The sequence below is a fragment of the Myxine glutinosa genome, chromosome 11, assembly GCF_964187855.1.
Source record: "Myxine glutinosa chromosome 11, kmMyxGlut1.1, whole genome shotgun sequence".
NCBI lineage: Eukaryota > Metazoa > Chordata > Myxini > Myxiniformes > Myxinidae > Myxine > Myxine glutinosa.
In genome coordinates, this window is record NC_136271.1 from 121,043,443 (window position 1) to 121,067,551 (window position 24,109).

The 24,109-nt window shown below is 44.2% G+C and overlaps 2 protein-coding genes across 6 annotated transcripts in view; both read left to right on the plus strand.

The window, feature by feature from the left end:
* The first annotated feature begins 367 nt into the window (after nt 1-367).
* ALKBH1 (alkB homolog 1, histone H2A dioxygenase) overlaps nt 368-24,109 on the plus strand; it is a 92,440-nt gene continuing 68,698 nt past the window's right edge. For 2 of the 5 annotated variants that reach the window (XM_068131158.2, XM_068131159.2), the window contains exon 1: nt 377-508. In XM_068131158.2, the coding sequence (XP_067987259.1) occupies nt 392-508 (117 nt within the window). In that variant the 5' untranslated portion in view covers nt 377-391. Of the gene's footprint in view, nt 509-24,109 lie in introns of all 5 variants that reach the window. The other 3 variants (XM_068131162.2, XM_068131161.2, XM_068131160.2) reach the window with 3 other exon arrangements.
* On the plus strand, nt 15,034-23,483 carry LOC144894348 (uncharacterized). The gene is made up of 2 exons (XM_078787073.1): nt 15,034-15,123; nt 21,566-23,483. Exon 2 carries the CDS (start codon nt 21,569-21,571, stop codon nt 23,384-23,386), a length of 1,818 nt encoding a protein of 605 aa, XP_078643199.1. The 5' UTR covers nt 15,034-15,123; nt 21,566-21,568; the 3' UTR covers nt 23,387-23,483.

Consider the following 24,109-nt stretch of genomic DNA (forward strand, 5'->3'; position numbering starts at 1 on the left):
ATATCAAACGCAGCGACGTGAGAGACAAGCCATTGCGAACATGGGAAAAGAATTTACCGGTACTGAAAAGTTTTTTCAAATGTTTTTCATACATATCTACTTAAATGTTTTTCATACATATCTACTTAAATGTTTTTAATGTACTCTAACATCTATATTGAAATAACTGAACGAATTTAGCGATAAACTGTTGTTTAAGCGGTGTATGCTCAAGATCACTGTCCGCAAAGGTTGCAGGTGAGGGTTTATTCGAAGAATGACCTTATGTAAGAAACTTTTTACATATAACACTTGTTAATAATCCTAGTATTCTATTTGATTTCGAAAGATTTGAAGGGGAACGAAAACGAAATTGAAGCAAATTTTCGGAGGCGGCAAGGGGGAAGGAAGCATGGCGCTCGCTACAGATTCCATATTGACACTGTTTAAACTGTACAAGCGCCGAGATCGACCTCCTGATGTGCGTGCCGTACTCAATGTAAGAGATGCTGCTTCTGGTTGTCCGCAGGTACGAATTCACGTGTCCATATTACAGGCAGATGGTACTGCAGGTACGAATTCACGTGTCCATATTACAGGCAGAATTCTGATCTAGATGGTGGACTGAGGAACTTGGGCTTGTGTTTTCACGATGTAATTGCTTTTGATGAATAGTTTAATGATTCTTATTCCACAGAATATACGTGATTCTTATTTTGTTTGCTTTGCTTGAAATACATTCTTCACTAAAAGTTTGTTTCCAAGTTACAGTGTTACCGTGGTGTGCCGTGTACATCAGCATACTGTCAATTTTTACTTTATTCGGGCAGATTAAAACCAAACATAAGCTGCACAGGTGCAATCTTCGTGGCGTCATGGCAGACAGAATTCAGCACATACACAAACTCAGAAACATGAACATCCCATGACTTATGATCAGTGCTGATGTATGTTTGGATGATACCTGTGAAATTTCTATTCAAACCTTCTACCTAATACACGACCTTCCAGATGACGTAATCCACCCTCTCCTCTCCCCCAGAATGTTCGGTGCGCATGCGCAGAAACGTATATAGTGTGTGCGGGATTGGGATTGTAACACAAAGTGGGTCACAAAGCTTCTGAAATAAGCCGAGGATACTTGGAAACGTACCTGTCAGAGAGCGGTGTGCCTCTGCACAACGAAATATTTGGAGAACTTTCTGATGAACTCTCTCAAAGAGTTACAATACTGCAGCCCGTACTGAAAAAAACTCCAGACGATGTGGGCCTGTGCAAGGTCCAAAGGTTCGTAGATTGATGTGTTCTACTGAAAGTCTTTTGTGGTTCCCATTCCTAATATTCCTTTAAAAAAAAAAGATGAAGTACTAGTGACTAGTCTGAGTTATAAACCCAGACAAAGCCACCAAGCAAAGTAAAGGACAGCGAGTTTAACCTTTTTGATAGGTGGATTTAATTCCATGATGAAGCAACAGTATTGTCACGTTTGTGGGGGTAAACAATGAAATACCTCAGTCGAGATAGAATCGTGTTGATTAAAATGCTCCGAATGCCGGGTAGAGGAATGTTGATGTGTCTAAGTAGGCCGTCTGTCTGGGTAAGAGTGTTTGCATGTCGCTATAAGGGGCGTGGCTTTGTGTTAAGTAACTCTCTGGCTTAAAGATTAATTCCCCAGTATGTAATTTTCCCCTGTGATCTTCCCTCCGTCTTTATTACAATTAAAAAGCCTGCCAAACTGCAACAAATGACTCAATTCGCTCACAACACCGCCAGGGCTAACCAACACCCAGGACATTTGCCGATCGTGCCAGTCAAGCCCCGCCTCACGGCCTTCGACATCATGCGAACATTCGGAGAGAGAGACTAGACTCCGCCCCCCGAATGACTCGTAACGGGGAGGCCACGCCCCGGCCTTCCTGATTGAGTAGCGCTCGATGATTGGACAGAGTGTGACATCATCGTGGAATATTCGAGAGCTGGAAAAAAAAAGACTGGTCTCGCCATCTTCCCCTCTCTCTCTCGTTATGGCTGTCTTGTGGACGCTTTTGGTGAGGAGGCTCTCGGGTTCACTGGTGAGGCGACGTGTCGAGGCTTTGGGACTTTTGCAACGTGGAAGGAGGTGGTGTTGGTTGACGGTGGTGCTCTGCCAATAAGGAGAGGGTCACGAGCGGAACAAAGAGGGATCCTGCCTGCTTGCCTCACGCCGGCGGCTGGCTACAGGTGCGGTTCCGCGCCATCTTGTGTGCTTCCCGTGCGGTGACTGGTTCGACGACCAGCAAGCCCTACCAGCCATTTGGGGACGCAAAGTTAAGTGCCGGCCTGCAATAAACAAAATATCATTTTATTTTTACTTTTGTTTTCCCCTTGTGTGTATACGAGTCTGAATGGAGATGTCTCAAGTTCGGAAATAGTTTTTACCTCACATACATTTTTATTGTCTTTGCATTTATTTTCATTAAATCTTTATTTGTGACTTTTGAAATTAAATTTCAAATTAAATTTGAAAGATGATGGGAATAGAGCCTGTGATTGATGCTGTGAAGAGGAACAGGTTGAGATGGTTTGGTCATGTGTTGAGGAAGGATGAAAGTGACTGGTTGAGAAGAGTGATGGAAATGAATGTAGAAGGAAGTAGAGGACGGGGAAGACCGAGAAAGACTTGGCTAAAGATGGTGGAAGAAGAAATGCGGGCAAGGCAAGGGGGTTAACAAGGAGAGATGCAGAAAATAGGGCAAAATGGAGAAGATTGTCATGGGGACCGCAAGGCTAACCCCTGCTCTAGCAGGGAAAATGGCCTTAAAATGCATGTTGTATTATTTGTGACTTTTATTTATTGTCTTGTTTTGTTTCTTTGTTTGTGAGTTCGGATTAACCCCGTGTGTCCCTGATTAGGTAAGGCTCGGGCCTTCCCGCGCGCGCCAAAGATAATCCCGCCAAGGTTCGGAGTACGCCTCGGAGTTAAAGCTCGTTTTGGTCATTCGTCCTCTTGGGTTCTTAACCCCGGGGAAGCGACAGTATATACTCTGATATGACCAGGAAGTTAAGTGTACCTATCAGACTTGGCCAACAATGGTATTGCCAATATTCCAAAATGTAAATTTTCAGTCCCAGTGAAAGATGATGTTTCCCAGTTTCCCAGTTTCCCAGTCCCATTTCAGTCCCAGTGAAAGATGAAAGAAAAACAAAAAGTGTTCCCATTTGTTAAATTGCGCTGGTTTGGCCATTCTTCTGGTGGGGGTGTGGGTGGCCTGCTAAATGAGTCTGGGAGGTCAGTGGTTCGAACCCCAGCCGAGTCGTACCAAGGACTTGAAAAATGGTACGTGCTGCTTCTTTTCTTGACATCCAGCATGTAAAAGGATGGAGCATGGAAAAAAAACCTCATGGGAAGGTGGAAACTCCTATTTGATGACCACCGAGTGCAGAGAGAAAAGCAGTCATGAAGATGATGTCACTGGAACTGCGAGTGCTTTGGGAAGTAATGTCACCAACCCTAATGTCCTGCGGCTGTGTTTGTGTGAAAGTCAAGTCTGGTGTTTTCATTTATCTTTCTGCATGTTGATTTGATTGATTTATAATTTGTGCTATAGGTTTACCATGAGCCTTAGATACTATAATAAAAAATAAATTAAGTGTTTATCTAGATGAAATTGGTTTGTATTATGTGGAAGCATACTAAAAAATAAATATTTTCTCATAAAATATCAATCTTTATGAACAAAGATTCGAATTTGGCCATTTTTGAAAAACACGTTCTTCTCAGGATCTCGCTAAAAGGGTAAAATTATAAAACTATTTCCGAAAGGAAGAGCAAATTTTGAGCAAGCCACATGGCCTGGCCAACATTTCTCGAGTGAAAAACAAATATGTATGTTTTCTTTACTCTAAAGTTTCGATTTTGTTCATAGAGACGCTAGTACTTGAATGGCATGCGGGACGACGACCTCGGTGTACTTGTGCATGAGTTTCAAGGACATTATTAAACAATAAATGCACATGGTATGTGGAATTTGAACCTGGGTTCCCTCCATCATGAATGACCAAGGCCTTCAGATGGGAATGATAAAAACGCCAAAGGCATTGGAGTGAGACACTTTGAAACAAAAGCTGGGATATGGCAGAAATACAATTGTAAAACATAATCATCAAGAAGTGCAACAAGATTGAAACCAAAAGCAAAACAAATAAATGATCAATAAATCAGTCGTTTTTGGTGTTTAGAAGAGTTGCCTTTACAACTGTTAAACTTTACCTGTTGATGAGATTCGGGTCCCATGAAGGTGCTGCAACCTCTTGCGCTTATTTCAGAGACTCGTTTCCCAATCCCATTTCTTCTACCTTCAAAAACATGAAAATAAAAACTTTCCTCTTTCCTCCCAGTGGGTTACATACAGACTTGGCATTTAATATGGAATATTTTTTTTTTCTTGACTTCGGTTTACTTTCTGAACTCAGGATATCAATCTGGTGAGTTTCTTTTACACTTCGGTGATGTCTTTGTTGAAAGAACCATGTCACTGATTGTCTTTCGCAGCAAGAAGTCAATAACAGGATTATATCACAGGTGGCGTGACAAAATGTAAGGGCAGGTACATTTGACGATTGGCTTCACAATCGGGTATATAAGGGTTGTTGCATTCTGTATTAGTGGAAAACAACTGCTGCACGTCTGCAAAAGTTATTGCCGCTTCCTCTGGAGATGGTCCGTCAACTTGACAATGCTGTTTGTCATGGAGTGGTGGCTTTACGAAATTCTGGCATGAAACAGCATGCTATTGCTCGGTCGTATGGCATCACTCAAGGTCAGGTGTCAAAGATCCTGAAACGAAATGCTCAGAGAGGTGTCCCTACTCCAATACCGAGGCCAGGACGTCCACGCAGAACCACAAGGAGAGATGATCGCCAGCTGCACCGGTTAGTCTGCAATGGCCGTACCAAGTCAGCTAATCGGCTTAGGGCTGAGTGGCAGCAACTGACAAATGTGCCTGTATCCAGAAGGCTAGTCAACCAACAACTGGTTCAAGCAGGCTATCGTGCCAGGCGTCCCCTGAGAAAGCCACGCCTGACCAGACAACACAGCCAGCGCCGATTGCAGTGGGCCAGAGAGCACCGTCAATGGCAGCCAGGACACTGGAATCACGTGACCTTCAGTGACGAGTCTAGATTTCTGGTCTATCGTCAAGATGGCCGCGTCCGAGTGCGCAGACAAGTGCATGAAGCCCACAACGAAGATTGTATAGTGCCAAGAGTCCAAGCTGGAGGTGGTGGGGTGACCGTTTGGGCTGCTTTTCATGCAGCGGGCAAAACTGACCTGGTTGTTCTGAATGGAAACCTGAACCAGTTCAAGTACAGGGTCATTCTGGAAGAAACATTGCTTCCATTTACTCGTGCAGCCTTTCGAGGAAACTTTGTCTTCCAAGATGACTATGCACGGCCTCATCGTGCTCGCATGATCTAACACTTTCTTGCTGACCGTGGTGTGGAGCATATGGAGTGGCCTGCCATGTCCCCGGATATGAATCCGATAGAGAACTTGTGGGCAGAATTAACGCGTCAAATCGACAACTTGGACCGACCAGCAGCCCACCTCTGTGCGTGAATTGCAGCAGACTATTGTCACTGCATGGCAAGCTATTCCTGTCCAAACCTTGGCAAATCTCGTGAACAGCATGCCTCAACGTGTACGCGCTCTCCTGAATGCTCATGGGGGTTACACGAAGTACTGAACTGTAATTTTACTGTCCGTAATCCCAGTCATAATTTAACTTTTGTTTTCGTTGAAATTTTTTTTGGCTAATGTGCAAAATAAAGAGATACTTCTGGAAAACGTACAGAAGTTTAACACAGTACTGTCCGTGAATTGAGTTCAATATCAGTTTACATCACTTTCAAGGATCAATTTATTTGCTTCGAAATGTCAAATGTGGTTTTTGTTTCTTTTAAAGGTCACATTAACAAAATCTAGAAGAATTTCAACATAATTCCAATGAACGTTTGGTTCTAAGTCATCTTGAAAAGTAAGTTCACCTCCACAAAAAATATATTCCATATTAAATGCCAAGTCTGTATATTAGGGCTCAGACACGTGTGTTCTGCCGAGTCTATTTTGAAGGTCAGCCTTGTCGAGAGACAAACTTAATTAGTTTGTTGTGCAGGTATCTTTGCTGAAATTCTGTATGGTAGATAAACAGCATATTTTCAGGCACAAGTACATTTGAAATATTTTTGATATTTTTACAATCTCAACTTTATTACTAGCTGGGATACCCATTGTACGAATGGAAATAATTAGTACGTTTTGATGCCACTTTTTGTTGCAAAACTGCACCACACCATACTATTCATAACTCGTGAAAATCTGTGGCTTTACCATGGGAAGTTTAATTGAGAATTCTGTTTACACGCAAGATTTCTGTTGCCATTGTTGAGATCTCTATTTATTGTGCTTTGAGGCCCGTCACAAAGAGTAAGATGTCTCGATTGGGAGCTCTGTTCAAAGCATAGTAGGTCGTAAGCAATATTCATCACTTTCATAAAATGTAATAATGCTGGCTTCTGCTCCAGCCCAAGGGTAGCAGGTGCGATGGTTGTGGGAATAAGGACTGCCGAGAAGGCAGGCCCTGTTGTAATATAACCCACCATTACAGCAGGTTCTGTACATTTAAAAAATCATCATTGGATAGCTTAAATTGACTATTTTTTGACTATAAGGCTTCTTTGTACACAATATTTTTGTTCATCTTCAAAAGCAAAAATGTGCAAATTATTTTAATTCCCAACTCTGGAACATCCAACATATAACTCGTCGTGTGAAAAGCAAGTCGATTCCAAGTTTAGGCCAACCATCTTCAAGGACTGTCCTTGTGCCTTGTTAATCAACATGGCAAAACTGAGTTTGATGTGGAAATTGGACCCGCTTTAATTCAAAGGGCAAATCTGAGGCAACGATTGGAATCCTTTGCAGGAACACATCCTCTCCTTTTTAAGTTTCCATTGATGATGATAGGAACAGTCAGAGGTGGGGGAGGGTCAGAGCAGAGCCGTAGATAGAGAGAGTTCGGTCAACCCGGTTTCAACTGGTCTGCCCTATGATTGGTTAAGCGCTGTCATGTGATTCACAGGCGCCATGTTGTTACCCAACCTCCGTAACTAGCAGAACGCGCATCGCATTGCATGCATTCGCTTTGTGGAAGTTGGGATGGATGAGTGGAAGGAGGGATGGATGAGTGGAAGGAGGGATGAATGAGTGGAAGGATGGATGAGTGGAAGGAAGGAGGGGTGGATGATGAGTGGAAGGAAGGATGGATGAGTGATGGATCTTCCACTCATCCCTCCTTACTTTCACTCATCCATCCAAAGTTCCACTCATCCATCCCAACTTCCACTCATCATCCATCCCTCCTTCCTTCCACTCATCCATCCATCCTTCCACTCATCCATCCTTCCTTCCACTCATCCATCCCTCCTTCCACTCATCCATCCCTCCTTCCACTCATCCATCCTTCCTTCCACTCATCCATCCCTCCTTCCACTCATCCATCCCTCCTTCCACTCATCCATCCCAACTTCCACTCATTCACAACTGACTAAAGCAATGTATGAAACTCAGGAACATAAAAATAAACCCGTCCCTAATAGCAGTAAGTTGCATGCACGCTTGAACGCACGCGCGCGTGCACTTGACCTTGGGTAACAACATGGCGCCTCTTGTTTAGTTGGCCAAACTCTCTCTAGCTACAGCTCTGGGTCAGAGGTAGGGAGGGGAGCATGAACATGGAGGGAGGTATAATTAACAGCTTTCCATCCAAATTTGACGTGTGTTCTTAGGACCCTCCACCAAAGAGTGAGGCTTAAAAATAAAGAATCCCGTCATCTCTGATTGTTCGCGCACCACCAGTGATCACATGAGGTCGCCGAAGTTGAGGCTGCGGAGCTGCCACACAACAGATATGGAGGTTTACAGGTGCGGGAGAAGTTTGTCATGGGCAAGCTGTGTTTCCTGGAGAGCGAAACCCCCCCCCCCCCTCCCCCAGGCAGTGTATACGCTTGAACCTCGCTTGAGGGCTGAAGACCAAACGGCTGAGGCCTACACGTACTAGGGCCTTCTCAAGGGCTGTGAAACGCACCATATAATGTATAGACAAATATGGGCTCATGCTTGCTTTACAATGAAGGGAAAACATAGGGAAGGCATGGGGATTGCAAACGCTGTACAAAACTACAACACTTATCATAGCAGATGGCTTTGGCTTACCGCAGCACAAAAATAGCGAACGTATTATTTAATTTGGTTACAATTGTGGGGTGGTCATGTCAGCTGTCCAGCGAATGTGTGGAAGACACTGCTTGGCAAATTACATATGCTAACCTTCGCCCATGTTATGTGTCACGTGATAGCTGTTATCCAATCAGATTGTATATAGTAAATACAAAGAGGGAAAAGTGGCTTTAAGGTTGAAGTGGTAAATGTGGTGGTTATCGGCCCAGCGGTCTTTGCAAAAAAAAAAAAAACGCAAACAGACAGACAGACGACAAATTTTATTTATAAGATAAACTATGTAGAATTATTTTTAGTTTTTTTTTGTTTGTTTCAAATAAATCAAAAATATGTCTTTTGAGGAGAAAGTCTGAAAGCTAGGTCACTTCAGCGCATCCCATTTAATCTCATGTTTGTGTGTTTCGTTATTTATTTATTTTGACTTTCTATTCTTTCAACCACAGCTCCAAAACAGCAAAGCGTTTTTCTTTTTCTTTTTCTTTTTCTTTTTGTACCTGGTGTTGGGCTAGCGGTGTTGGGCTAGCGGCTAGGGTGCCGGCTTAGGATCCTAGGATCCTGGGTTCGAATCCCGGTCAATCGCTGAATTAACGCCAGGGGGGTTGACTCAGCCTGTGATCCTTCCGAGGTCGGCTAATTGAGTACCAGTTCACTGGTAATTCCCTGTTTGTCGTTAAAGGCGGCAAAAAGGGTTGGCGTCAGGAAGGGCATCCGGCCGTAAAACATTGCTTCAAAAAGGGGACCAAAAAAAAAACGACAACAACCACGGTTCCCGAAAAAGGCCAACCCCCGCTTTGCGGGGAAAAATGGCCTCTGAAGGTGGTTTTTTTTTTTTTACTCCGCCCCTCTCTATTCCATCTTCAGGTGCTGCACAATGTTATTGCCGGGCGCTGAAGGCCATTATAATTTCTTGTCGCCCGGTGATGACTAGTGCCGAAAGGACGTACTCGGTTTTCACTCCGTTTGTTTGTTACCCTCACCAAAGGAGAGGGTAATGCATTTGAGTCCGTTTGTCTGTTTGTGTGTGAAGCATCCAATGATTGTTATTCATCACAGTGCACTGTTCCTAGGAAGTTCCAACTTTCCAAGAAAAACATTTCGCCAGCAGTGCTGTGATTATGCCGAGAAGGCAGAGACCCAAGAAACGCGCACTGGCAGCCAATAAGGGATTGAGACAGATGCATGCCACAGAGTTTTCATTCACAAGTTTGAAAACAATTCTTGACCATTCCTGCGCTCATTTAGCATGATCAGCCACACACCAAATTGTGTGGCAATTTTAAGCTGGATGAGGCAAAATATATTGCCATAGGCAATGCTTTCCGAAATTATAAACGACGCAGGATCTTCCCATGCTACATCTCTGAGGGCATTCGTATGAAAGTCGCCAGCGATGCAATGGCAGCATCATTATTTGCTGTCATGACTTATGGCTCTACTGTTTCTTCCCAGGTCTTCCTGTACATCAGCCACACTCAGAAAGGGACAATTCACACCAAGCTCATTGGGGATAAGCCAACTTGAAAGTGAGCACTGACACTATAATCTCAGCTCGATATTGGGAAATCGGAGAGTCTCCGAAGGTTGTGTGGTTTTGCACCTGATGGTGCAAGCGTAAACCTCAGCATTAATAATGGAGTTGCTGCCCAATTAACTTAGTTGGACTGTTTTCGCTGTCTCATTCAGTCAGTCCACTGAAACACCCACCATCTCTTGGCCTCTCCTACAAGGATGGACCAAAATGGAATGCTTATCACACCAGGTTCAGGAACTGTTACTGGCTGCAGCATGGTTTATACATTTTGGCCTATCCAAAATTCGATGCCATTTCCAACCCATTTCAGGTCCGTCTAGTATTTTCCAGGCCAGTTTAACCACACAACAACTCTTTTATTCCTCCCTCCTCCCAACTGTGGTATCACCTCCCAGATGCTGTTCTGTCTCACTGATTTCCTCCAGGATTTCAAGCAAGCAGTACAGTCATCACTTGTCATCCCCTATTCTGTCCCATGTTCTTTATTGTCCCCATTAACCTTTCCTGATGTATTCAGTGTTTTATCCTCTCCTCCCTTTCCTCTTATCATGTTTGTTCATTAGTTTGATGTTTATCCCACTGTCAGTTCTATCTTGTTCTTCCATGAACCTCGCTTCTGTATGTAAAAAAAAAAGAAAAAAGTATCCCTCCGTTTGTTCCTCAAACATGTTCTTGGTGTTTCCTCCCATTCTATTATCAGCTTCTTCTTCTTCTTCTTCTTCGGTTCTGGCCCGTTGTGTTATCTCATCCACGAGTCTCGACTGTATACAAGAAAGTACAGCTGATTACTAGACAGGAAAACAAAAAGGTGTGTTCTGTGGGTTGAATGGATGGGTAGAAAGTGACTTGTTTGTTTTTGCCACCACCATTGAAACAGAACCTCAAAATGACTTATCGCTGGGTTTTCATTTGAAGCTGGCTACCTCCAGAGCTTTGGCGGCTGTCAACTGGTCTACCGCCGGATACTTGCCGTGCTTTTCCTTTCACAAAAAGTTTTTTTATGCCTCCTCAGACGAAGTTGGCATTATGCTTTCAGGTTGTCCGTCCAGCTGTCCGTCCGTCCGTCCGTTCATGATAGGTTTTCGTTCCCGCGATAACTTGAGAACGGCTGAAGGGATCTTTATCAAACTTGGTGCAGGTATGTACAATGAGGTAAAGATGAGCTGATTATATTTTGGAGTCACGAGGTCAAAGACCAAAGGTCATGTTAGGTACAAACCCTGTTACTGCGATAACTTGTGAACCAGTGATTGGGATTCTGACCAAATTTGGTACAGGTATGTATAATGATGTAAAGATTAAATGATTAGATTTTGGGGTCAAAGGTCAAAGTCTGTTATAGGTCTATAACTTGAGAACGGCTGAAGTGATGCAATTCAAACTTGGTACAGGTATGTATAATGATGTAAAGATTAAATGATTGGATTTTGGGGGCAAAGGTCAAAGTCTGTATTAGGTCCTTTTCCTTTGCTGCACCTCCGCTCTGGAATGACTTGCCTTCCTCTGTTCGACATGTTGACTCTCTTCCTGCCTTTAAAACCTCCCTCAAAACCTATCTGTTTCACAAGTCTTTCAAAGTCTAAGTCCTGTTTTCCCTTTGGTTTGAGGTGGGACAGAGATCGAAAGTATGTCTGTGTACATGTGCGGGGGAGGAGGAGGGGGAGTACACATCTGTGGGTTTTGAATGGGGAGGGAGAGGAATAGGGCAAGAGTGAAGGTGTGTCTGTGTGTGTGTGTATGTGTGTGCGGTGTGTGTGCGTTCGCATGATAATGTAAAGCGCCATGAGGGTCGTTTACTCTGCTTGATGGGGCTATATAAGACTCCTTTATTATTATTTATTATTATAACTTGAGAACGGCTGGAGTGATATAATTCAAACTTGGTACAGGTATGTATAATGATGTATATATTAACTTATTAGACTTTGGGCTCAAAGGTCAAAGTCAAAATCTGTAATCGGTCTATAACTTGAGAACGGCTGAAGTGATATAATTCCAACTTGGTACAGATATGTATAATGATGTAAAGATTAAATGATTAGATTTTGGGGGCAAAGGTCAAAGTCTGTATTAGGTCTATAACTTGAGAACGGCTGGAGTGATATAATTCAAACTTAGTACAGATATGTATAATGATGTAAAGATTAAATGATTCGATTTTGGGGTCCCAAGTTCAAAGGCAAAGGTCAGAGGTCATGTCAGGTAAAAATGTGAAAACTTGTGAACAGCTGAATGGATTTAAATCAAACTTGGTAGAAGTATTGTAATGATGTAATAATGAGGGCAGAGGCATCTCAGTCGACGTCGTGACATTGAAGAGTGCCGTTCTAGTTTTTTTAAGTTGGAGGTGTTTTGTGCTCGATTCAATTCAACCGAGTCAATGAATGTCGACTTGGTTAAAAAAAAATTGTGATTGGCATATTTCATTTAAATTTTATAATTGTTCCATCCTTCCATTTGCCAGACCAAACAAAAACCACCCCACGTGTGACTCCAATGGATAACGTTTCTGCACTGTTACATTATTCAACTAAATTACAATGAAACAATTGTGTTCTATTGTCCTTACAAACCCCATTCCCTGGACCACTATAAACCCCAAACCCCATTTCCTGGACCACTATAAACCCCATTTCACAGGCCCTTACAAACCCCATTTCACAGGCCCTTACAAACCCCATTCCCTGGACCACTATAAACCCCATTTCACAGGCCCTTACAAACCCCATTTCACAGGCCCTTACAAACCCCATTCCCTGGACCACTATAAACCCCATTTCACAGGCCCTTACAAACCCCATTTCACAGGCCCTTACAAACCCCATTTCCCAGGCCCTTACAAATCCCCAATCCCGGGACAGATTAAGCCGATGGACCTGATGCAGAGGTATCTTCTGTTGTCATAACCAATTATAGAAGTATTTTCTAATAGAAAGTAACGCATGCTGAAGGCATGTTTGGTTGTGCAGCATAAGCCATCAAAAATGAAAGCAACGGCAAATTTCCCTTTGTTTTGTTTTGAGAATCAAACACCAAGTGCATATACAGTCGTTGCCAAAAATATTGGCACCCTTGCACTTTTTTCAAATAACTCACAATTTTCTCTCTAAATAAGTTGAAATTGACGAAAGTATTTGGTCTCCACAATTCTTTATTTCACTGTTAATATTACAGAACCTTTGTTTTTGATTCAGAACTTAATATTTCCTTTTAAATCAGAAAATAAAAAGAAATGGCATTGACAAAATTATTGACACCCGAGACTTAATATTTGGTAACACAGCCTTTGGACAAAATAACTGCAGTCAAGTGCTTCCTACAGCCATGAATGAGCTTCCTACACCTCTCTACTGGCAGTTTGGCCCACTCTTCTTGTGCAAACTGCTCCAGTTCTCCCAGATTTGAAGGGTGCCTTCTCCCAACTACTGTTTTCAGATCTCCCCACAGTTGTTCAATGGGATTTACATCTGGACTCATTGCTGGCCACTTCAGAACAGTCCAGTGTTTTGTCTTGAACCATTCCTGGGTGCTTTTTCAAGTGTGTTTTCGGGTCATTATCCTGCTGCAAGACCCATGACCTTCGACGGAGACTCAGCTTTCTGACACTGGGTTGAACATTGCACTCAAAATGCCTTGGTAATCTCCTGATTTAATGATGCCATGCACACATTCAAGGCACCCAGTGCCAGAGGCAGCACAGCACCCCCAAAACATCACTGAACCTCCTCCATGTTTGACTGTGGGGAAGGTGTTCTTTTATTTGAAGGCTTCATCTTGTTTTCTGTAAACATAGAGATGATGTGCTTTACCAAAAAGCTCTAATTTGGTCTCATCTGTCCACAGAACATTCTCCCAGAAGGATTTTGGCTTGTTCAGGTGTGTTTTGTAAAACTCCAGTGTCTTTCTTATGTCTCTCTCAGCAGTGGGGTCCTCCTGGGTCTCCTACCATATAACCCCCTTTCATTGAGTTGTTGACAGATGGTGCGAGTTGTAACTGTCATACCTTGTGTCTGAAGGTCAGCTTGAATCTGGTTGGCAGTTGATTGAGGTGCTTTCTCCACCATTTCAACAATCCTTTGCTGCAATCTTTGATCAAGTTTTCTCTTGCAGCCACATCCAGGGAGGTTGGCTGCAGTGCCATGGGCCTTAAACTTCCTGATAACATTGCATACAGTGGACACAGGAACATCAAGGTCTCTGGAGATGGACCAATAGCCTTGAGATTGTCCATGCCTGGCTACAATCTTGTGTCTGACCTCCTCAGACAATTCTCTGGTTTTCTTTCTTTTTTCCATGCTTATTCCATCACACACAGTGACACAAAACAGCAGAATTACTCCTTTTTAGCCGCGTCGCAGACGCTGGTCATAGAGTGCCCTCTGCTGTTGTTGTTCTTCTTCTTCTTGTTCTTCTTCTTATTGTTGTTCTTGCAGAGAAGACAAAACCTCAAAGCTCCACCCATTCTGGGAACCATAGCTCCACCCATTTTGGGAGAGGCTTCATATAAACAAATATCCACCATTTTATTAACTCACATAGCTTTGAGGCCTGTTTTGTAGGTCTGTGGTGTCTTCCTCTCTCACACAGTTTTATTTCAAATCAAATTCGATATATCATTTCATTTTTCACAGTCGCTAACATAGTTTTAGACTCGGTTGAAAAAAAACGGGAAGAAAATCCGATGAAAGTTGCCCTTTATAGAACGAAATGAATTCTCAAAGGCCTGTAACTTCAAGTCCATTGAGATTTTTTTTCTTTAAATCGCGGCATGGTCAGTCATACACCGCCCGAAATAACAGACGGGAAAATGCTGAGATATATTTAAAATTCGTCCATTTGATGACAATCGTCACGATGAAATATTTAATTTATACGTCGTCACAATAATGTGGAGAGAGGAGCATAGCTTCGTTCACGTGTCGCCACATACGGGAAATTGCCGAGATATATATTTTTTAAATCGCGGCATGGTCAGTCATACACCGCCTGAAATAACAGACGGGAAAATGCCGAGATATATTAAATATTCGTCGCCACACACGGGAAATTGCCGAGATATATTTTCACTTTGCACAAAAATAACATCAAGTAATCGAATCAATAGGAATGTCCTGTGCCTATAACATCGACGTTATAGGCACAGCTGCATCTAGGCATTGTGTAACATCGACGCGGCTTTTGTTTTCATTAAAACTTTTTGTACTTGTTTCTATTCAAACTGGTTGAATGAGTGATTTTTATATTGCAGGCACCTGAAACTCACCACAGATGAGTTCAATTCCAAAGTAAAGGAGAATCACCTGCTTGAAATCTAATTATTTCTCACAACTTCTAAAAGGTGCCAATAATATTGTCTGGGGCATTTTAGGATTTCTGTGTGGAATAAGCTAAGATTTGGTAATTCTTTCAGCTTTTTTTGTTTTGTTCCACTGCAAACCAAAGAAATACATAATTATGTGGATACCAAAAGATTTTTTAATTTCAACAATTTTCTGGAATAAATGGTGCATTATTTGAAAAAAGTGCAAGAGTGCCAATATTTTTGGTCATGACTGTAACCTTTAAATCTTTCTGCAGAGATTGAAGAAAGAGCTACAGTATAGCTTTATCGAATGACGAATCATTAATTGTAATTGGGTGTTCATTTAGAATGTTCAGAGCATGTCTGTGTCATGTGTTTTAGTAGTACTAAGGTTGTAGGCCTATTGTACCATATGTCAGTATGACAACTTTCCCTCTATCTCAACCTCCATCCTTTCCCTCATTCTCAACCTCCATCCTTTCTCTCATTCTCAACCTCCATCCTTTCCTTCATTCTCAACCTCCATCCTTTCCTTCATCTCAACCTCCATCCTTTCCCTCATTCTCAACCTCCATCCATTTCCTCATTCTCAACCTCCATCCTTTCCCTCATTCTCAACCTCCATCCTTTCCCTCATTCTCAACCTCCATCCGTTCCCTCATTCTCAACCTCCATCCTTTCCCTCATTCTCAACCTCCATCCTTTCCCTCATTCTCAACCTCCATCCTTTCCCTCATTTTCAACCTCCATCCTTTCCCTCATTCTCAAACTCCATCCTTTTTTTTCCTTCTTTTTTTTTGTATACTGAATCGAGGCTCGTGAAAGAGCTAACATTTATTTCACAAACAAATCAACCAGACGAACAAAATATATAAAAGAGGGAGCGGAAGACAAGATGGGGAGAGAAGGGGAAGCACACAAACACAACATTTGAGAGCAGGGAGAAGTGTGGGAGGGAGAGGGCTTGGGGGGAGGAGGCGTGGGAGGGGAGGTATAAAACACAAGGAGACCAAGGACTTCCAGGACAGAAGTTGGTATTTCAAAAAAGTGTAGGATTTGGGGTGAAATTAGCGGGGGTAGAAAAGATCAAGGTTTTGGATGGGGGAAGATAAGAGATGGTGGTGAACAGCTGTTTTAAAGACCTGGAGGGTGGAGTGGGATTGAAGAGAGTGAGGGAGTTTGTTCCAGAGGCGGGAGAAAAGAGGAATGAAGGAGTGAAGGTGAGCAGAAAGTCTTGATTTTGGCAGTTTAACCATAAGAGGGTTGCAGGCAGATCTTGTGCGACCTGTAGGAATATTTGGGGGACAGAGCCCAGAGAGAGCTGGGGGCGCAAGGCCAGAGAGGAGTCGGAGAAGACGGAAAGACCACCAACCTGCCTGCGGTGAGTGAGTGAAAGGCCCTTGGAGTTAGCTTCATCGCGGGAGAGTCCAATGGTTCTGAACGCTTTGGTTTCAACAGCGTGAAGATGAACTAGGTGTGAGGCAGGAGCACCAGATCAGAGGGGAGAACAGTATTCCATAGAGCTGCAGATGAAAGCCTATGGCAACAACCTGGCAACAACCTCTGGACTACTACACACTCAACCTCACCACACCCAATGGATATTCCTACGTCAATAAACCACGCTCGGAGGGCCGAGGTGGTGGAATTGCCGTTATCCACCGTCAAGACATCAAGACCAACCTCATCTCCATCTCATCTGCTCCATCATTTGAACACCTGGCTTTAAAACTCTCTGGTCACACGCAGTCAGTCATGGCTGTCGTCTACCGCCCTCCCAAACCACACCCATCATTCCTGTCTGACTTCTCCTACTTTCTGACCCAGCTATGTTCCCTCTCCCCCTCAATCCTCCTCCTTGGTGATTTCAATATCCACATGGACTCCACTGACTCCACAATAACCACTGACTTCACTGATTTACTCACCTGCTTTAACCTCACTCAACATGTCGACTTTCCTACCCATATCCGTGGTCACATTTTGGACCTTGTCTGCTCCACTGGATTAAATTTGCACCATCTCTATGGCTCCGACCTCACCCTCTCTGACCACTTAGCCATCACTCTGACCATCAACATCCCCGCCCCAACACCAAGGCATTATCGCACAATCAACTTCCGTAAGCTAAACGCTCTTTCACCTACCTCATTCTCATCCACCCTCTCTGAAAAAATGTCCACTTCTCCCTTCATTGACCTCCACACCCCTTCCGACCTCACTGACTACTACAACCACACTCTCTCCTCCTGCCTTGACCAGCTTGCGCCTGTAAAAACCAAAACAGTTTCTTTCACCCATTCTGCTCCCTGGTTTACCCCTGAACTCCACCTGATGAAAACTCGTGCTCGCCAACTTGAAAGACTCCGCAATAAAACGGGTCTCACAGTTCACTCCCAAGCCTACAAGGACCACATACAACACTACAAAGATGCCCTCTCCCGCGCCCGCTCTGCCTACTACTCTCAAATTATCCACTCTGGCTCCGGAAACCCAAAAGCACTCTTCTCGACAATAAACAAACTCCTCCGCCCCCTGAACACCACCACCCAGTCATTCACAGTAGACAACTGCATCTCCTTCCTCTCTTTCTTCCAACGCAAAATTGACAACATCTACAACAGCTTGACCACCGCCGCACCCGCTCCCCCTCCAACCACCTGCCCCCCCTTGTCCTGCCATCCCCTGTCTCGGTTCTCCCCAATCTCTCCTACTGACCTCTCTGAACTCCTCATAGGAATGAAAACTGCCACCTGCACTCTTGACCCCATCCCCTCCAGCTTTGTCAAAGCCTCCCTCCCTGCTCTCTCTCCACTTATCATTGCAACAATAAACTCCTCCCTGTCTACAGGCATCGTCCCACCTTCCCTCAAAATTGCTGCTGTTACCCCCATTCTAAAAAAACCTGGTCTAAACCCTGACACCCTAAACAACTTCAGACCCATCTCCAACCTACCCTTTCTGTCAAAAGTTTTGGAACGCGCTGTAGCCACTCAACTCAAACATCATCTCTCTGCCAATAACTTGTATGAAACATTCCAATCCGGATTCCGCTCCAACCACAGTACTGAAACTGCTCTCCTCAAAATCACCAACGACCTTCTCCTCTCCTCTGACGCTGGCAACCTCAACATTCTCGTCCTCCTCGACCTCAGCGCTGCCTTTGACACCATCGATCACACTATCCTCCTCACCCGACTTGAATCCACCTTTAACGTCACCGGCACTGCCCTCTCTTGGATTAAATCATACCTCTCTGACAGATGCCAGTTCATCTCCATCAATAACTGCAAATCCCCCACTGCTCCCCTCCCCCAAGGTGTCCCCCAAGGTTCAGTTCTTGGCCCCCTCCTCTTCATCCTTTACCTGTCCCCGCTCGGTCACTTAATCCGCCGTCATGGTCTCCAATTCCACTGCTTCGCCGATGACATCCAGCTTTTCATCTCCACCAAGTCCGTCTCCACCGACACCCACTCTATCCTGACAAACTGCATCACTGAAATAAAATCCTGGCTTCAAATCAACTTCCTCAAGCTTAACTGTGATAAATCTGAAATAATCATCATTGGCCCAAAAACGCTCACAAAATCCACCCATAACTTTGCCCTCAACATCGACGGTATCCCAGTATCCACCTCCCCTCACATCCGGAATCTTGGCGTCATCTTTGACCAAACCCTTTCCTTCGACAAATACACTAAACAGATCACAAAGTCAGCCTTCTTTCACCTGAAAAACATTGCCCGTCTCCGCTCATCCCTCTCCTCCACGGCTGCAGAAACCCTCATCCACGCCTTCATCACCTCCCGTCTGGACTACTGCAATAGCCTCCTCTATGGTTCACCCTCAAAAATCACCAATAAACTCCAATACATTCAGAACTCCGCTGCCCGTCTACTCACTCATTCCCGGACCCGTGACCACATCACCCCCGTCCTTTACAAGCTTCACTGGCTCCCCATCCCCCAGAGAATCCAGTACAAAATCCTCCTCTTGACATACAAAGCCCTCCATAACCTGGCCCCATCCTACCTGGCTGACCTCCTCTCCAGACACACTCCCACCCGCAACCTCCGCTCTGCTGGTACCAACCTCCTGACCCCCTCCATCCGGACCAAATTCAGATCCTGGGGGGACAGGGCCTTCTCCATCGCTGCTCCCACCCTCTGGAACTCACTACCTCACACCATCAGAGACTCCTCCTCACTCACCACATTCAAAACATCACTAAAGACCCACCTGTTCAACGCTGCATTCAACATTCAACCCACAGCATTTAACCCCTGACTATCTCTTCTCCTTCTCCCTCCTTTTGCTTTAAATATTTCCCTATTGATTCTTGTCTTGTCTTTTTGATTCTTGTCTTATATATATGCCGTATATCGCTGCTGTTTGTTTTCTTGATTCTTGTCTTTTTGCAATTGTTGTTTTCATGTATTGTTATGCATTATGTTTTCCACTCTGTCAAAGCGCCTTTGGGCTTCTGGAAAAGCGCTATACAAAATAAATGAATTATTATTATTATTATTGTATGTGGTGAGGAGCTCAGGTGTGCCAAGGAAGGACTTCGCACGACGGAGGATGCCCAGTCGGCGACTGGCTTTGGAGGCCAGATTTGAAATGTGGTTTTCCCACGAAAGATCATGGCAGATAGTGAGACCCAAAAGCTTGAGTGACAGAACTTCTTGGAGAGGATTATTCAGAAAGTGGATGGGAGGGTTGTCCAGTCGGTCTTTTCGGCGAGACATCGTAAGAGTGTGAGATTTGTCAGGATTGAAAGACATGTTCCACTTGTTTGCCCAGTCTGTGATTTTGTCCAGGTCTGCAGAGAGTGAGGAGGCTGCAGACTGCCGATCTGAGGGATGAGGAATGGAGCGACAGAGTAGAGTCGTCAGCAAAGAGATAGAGAGGATTTTCAAGAGAGTCAGAGAGATCATTGATGAAGACCAGAAAAAGCACAGGGCCCAGAACACTGCCTTGGGGAACTCCAGCCTGAACAGGAAGAGGAGATGAGAGAAACCCATTCAGGGCCACACGTTGACTACGACTAGAGAGGAAGTCCGCCAGCCATGCGTGGAGATTTCCATGGATACCAAAGGAGGAGAGTTTGGTGAGCAGAGCGGGGTGCCAGACCGTATCGAAGGCATGTGAAATGTCAAGGGAGACAGCTCTAATTTCCTGTTTGGTGTTGAGGACCTCCATTCATTGTTGAGAAAGCAGAAGCAGCATGTCCAGAGTAGAGTGACCAGGTCTGAAACCAAATTGATGGTCAGAGATCAAGCCATTGGAGAAGAGGAAAGATTTCATATCTGAAGCAATGATGGATTCCATGACTTTGCTGATAATTGGGAGAAGGCTGATTGGTCTGTAGTTGCTAGGATCTGTTTTTGCACCTTTTTGTGCAAAGCGGTGATGTTGGCTGATTTCCAAGCAGATGGCAGATGACCTTGAGCAAAAGAGGGTGAAGAGAGCAGAGAGAGGGAGTGAAAGAGCAGAAGAACATGATTTTAGGACCCGTGGGCTGATGCCGTCAGGACCAGTTGCAGAATCAGAGTCGAGGGTTGACAGAAACTTTTCTACCTTGTCAGGAGGAAAGGACACAGAGTCCAGGAGCAGCTGGGTACGACTGGGTACGGTGGGTACAGAGAGGGATGGGTTTGGGACACAAGATTTATAGGCAAACACAGAGTTGAGGCATCAGCTTTTTCACGTGCGGAGTCAGCCGTGTAGCCGTTTGAGGTGAGGGAGGGGATGGGATGGAGGGGGAACAAACACCAGAAACAGATTTGACCAGACGCCACCAGGATTTGGAAGAGGGAGACAGATAAGAGAGTTTGGGCTTGAGAACGGAGAGATATTGTTTCCTGGCTCTCCTGAGGGTGGACACACTTGTTTCGGGCTTTGTGAAAGGAAATGAGATTTCCTTCCGTTGGATTTGCTTTCCAGGAGATGAAAGCAAGTTGTTTCTGGGCAACAGCCTCACCACAAGATTCCGTGTACCATGGACAGGAGGAAGGATATGACAACTGAAGACGAGATGGGATAAATCTGTGCATGAGAGAGCGCAATTTACTTTGGAAGAATTCCCAGGATGAGTTGATGTCAGAGGCGGTAGAGATGGAAGACCAGTCCAGATGATTGATGGCTTCTTTAGTAAGGGAAACATATGAAAATCTGTTAACTAAATTGTTACCAAAAAATTTCTTCACCAATATGTTTGTAAAGGTGTGTAATAACATCTGTTAAAATGTTGAAGGTCAACTCCCGTGGGAAACCCAGAAAAAAAGCTGTTGAATTTGGGTACCGAAAAATTATTTTCGAGAATTTTTATTTTTTTTAATCGGCCCTTAAGTAACTTATGAGGGGTCAAATAAGGGTTTTTCATGATTCTGAGTTGATTGTTAACATTTATATTTCACCACAGACACTCCTTTGTGGAAAAATAATTTCTAAATATATCTCATTTTCTACTTTGCAGGACATGGAGTCTAGCAATATGGATGAAGACGTTACTCCACCTGTGCTCAATTGCTTCATCTGTGCACGCTCGGATACACCAGCTGAAAGGCTCATACAGGCAACTCCAAAGGGATACTCAACTTTATTGAAACAAGCAGAAACTGTCGAAAATGTTACTGTTGTGGAATGTATGAAGGAGGCTCAAAAGGAAGGAAAACTGAGGTACCACCAGAAGTGTAAAAATGATCTGTACAACAACTTTGTTGCAACCACCAAGAAGTCAGCTCAAGCATCAAAGGCAGAGAAAGAGTCATCAAAGTTGAAGAGAAGACGCACTACTTGTGAGTTCAGTTCATCAACTGGCTGCAGTTTTAGAAGATCACAGTCAGTTGACCTCCTGTATAAGGATGTATGCATTCTTTGCAACCAACCAGCCCAGCTCTACAAAAATAATCCAGCACAAGCTAGAAAGAAATACAGAGTGCCAGATAATTTGACTGCAGATACACTGAAGGCAAGCTTGCTGAAGACAGCACGGAGTCGCGGTGATGACTGGGGCACTGAAGTCACTGGACGCCGCCTGGAAGGGATCAACGACTTGGTAGCAGAAGAAACACTGTACCATTTGCGATGCAAACTTATGTTTGCGAGAGGTGACAGTTTGTCCAAGACTGATGAGGAAGGAAAAAGGAAGAGAGGACAGAGGAGTATTGATGAGGAGCGAGAGGCAGTTTTTATTGAATTCTGCGAATGGTTAGACTCAGAATTAGAGCATGGGGTAATGGACATGGACCAAGTCCATGAAAAGCTGCAGGAGTTTGATCAGTCACCAGAGAAGAGCCTTTCTTATTCAAAGCATTGGCTAAAGACAAAACTTCTAGAGAAATACGAAGACACCTTGTATTTCACAACACAGGAAAGAAGGGCAGATGTACTCTGTCTCAAAGATGGCACCGACAATATTCTGCGAGAGCATCATGCTAATCTTGACCATGGAGATGAGAAGACTCAGATCATAAAGATGGCACTCAAGTTCATATCCAATGATATTGCCTTGATTGATTTAGGTCCAAAGTCATACCCCACCACACACAGTATGACTGACGTCGATAGTCAGCTGACACTTGTTCCTGCAAGCCTTCAGATGTTCTTGAGACCGATTGTCAAGACAGACGACAGAGTTGCCGTTTGGGGGCAGAATTTTATTAAGGCCTGTCGACCTCGGTCTGGAGTATTGCCACACCAAATGGGGCTTGCCATACAACTTGATCATAGGTTTGGGTCAAAATGGATGCTCAACAAGTTCCACCGGCTGGGATACACTGAGTCTTACACGGAGACACAAAACTACAAATACTGCTTCCTTAATAGTAGGAGTGGAGATGATGTTCCAGATACTTCTGGCACTCTTGACACCATTGTGGAGGAAACCGATGAACAGATCAATGATGAGGTTGCGGTTGATGCTGCGCTTGAGGATCAATCAGTGATGACAGCCAAAGTGCCAGCCAGTGAAAGTGAATTGTCAAGTAATGATCAGGTGGTCTTTATGGAGGTTGGGGAAACAAACAATGCAGTCACTCAGTTTGTTGGAGACAATATAGATTTAAACATTGTCTCTATTCACGGAAACACTCCCTTTCACTCAATGGGTTGGATCGAAGTCACCTCTCCGGCACCACCTTTGCCAGATCCACAGACAACAGCAGCTTTCCCCCGGGTGAAGTTGAAGGCACTCGACAAAGCTAAGATCCTGAGAGGAACTGAAGTAAAGATTATTCCATTTACGAACAGGAAACGGATAGGAACGAACGCGATCATGTTTCTCCCCCTCGCTTAGCTTTCCTCCTCCCTGGCTCATGATCAGCCACTCCTCACTCCAGGTGACACACTCTGGGCAGCGGGGTGGGTGATCAAAACCAACGATCCTGAGTTCCCACACTCCAACTGGAATGGCTGGATGAAGAGAATCCATGCTAATGATGCAAAGCAGAGCACACAGATCGAGTTCCTCCCAGTTATTGAAGGAGACCCTAATGACCTCAACACCATCTTCACCACTCTGAAAGAGTGCATACGGCGCGCTGGGGTCGCTATAGTGACCTTTGATCTTCCGATTTGGCTGAAGGCTGTGAATATAATAAAGCAGGCAAATCTACCCGTCATTCCAAGGTTGGGTGGTTTTCACCTGCTGAAGTCTTATCTTGGATCAATGGGTAACATCATGGAAGATTCTGGACTACTAGATGTGATCCAGTTGATCTATCCTGGAAGTACGACAGCCAACCACATCATGGTTGGAGGATGTTTTGACAAGGCAATCCGTGTTCACCTCCTCATCGATGCAGCCATCTATCAACACATCATGAAACTTGCCTTCACTGAGGAGGAGCGTGGTGACATGAAGACCTTCATGGAGAAGGAGTCTGAAGAAGACATAGACAATGACTGTTGAAACTTCTGACATTGTGAATGAGAAATAACTCTTGAGTATTATATATGTATGTGAAATAAAAGCTACTTTGTGTGTAAATGTAAAAGTGAAAATATAAATGTTAACAAT

Excerpts from the sequence above, each read along its gene's own strand:
- LOC144894348 (XM_078787073.1), top strand. The coding sequence starts at position 21,569 with ATGGAGTCTAGCAATATGGATGAAGACGTTACTCCACCTGTGCTCAAT.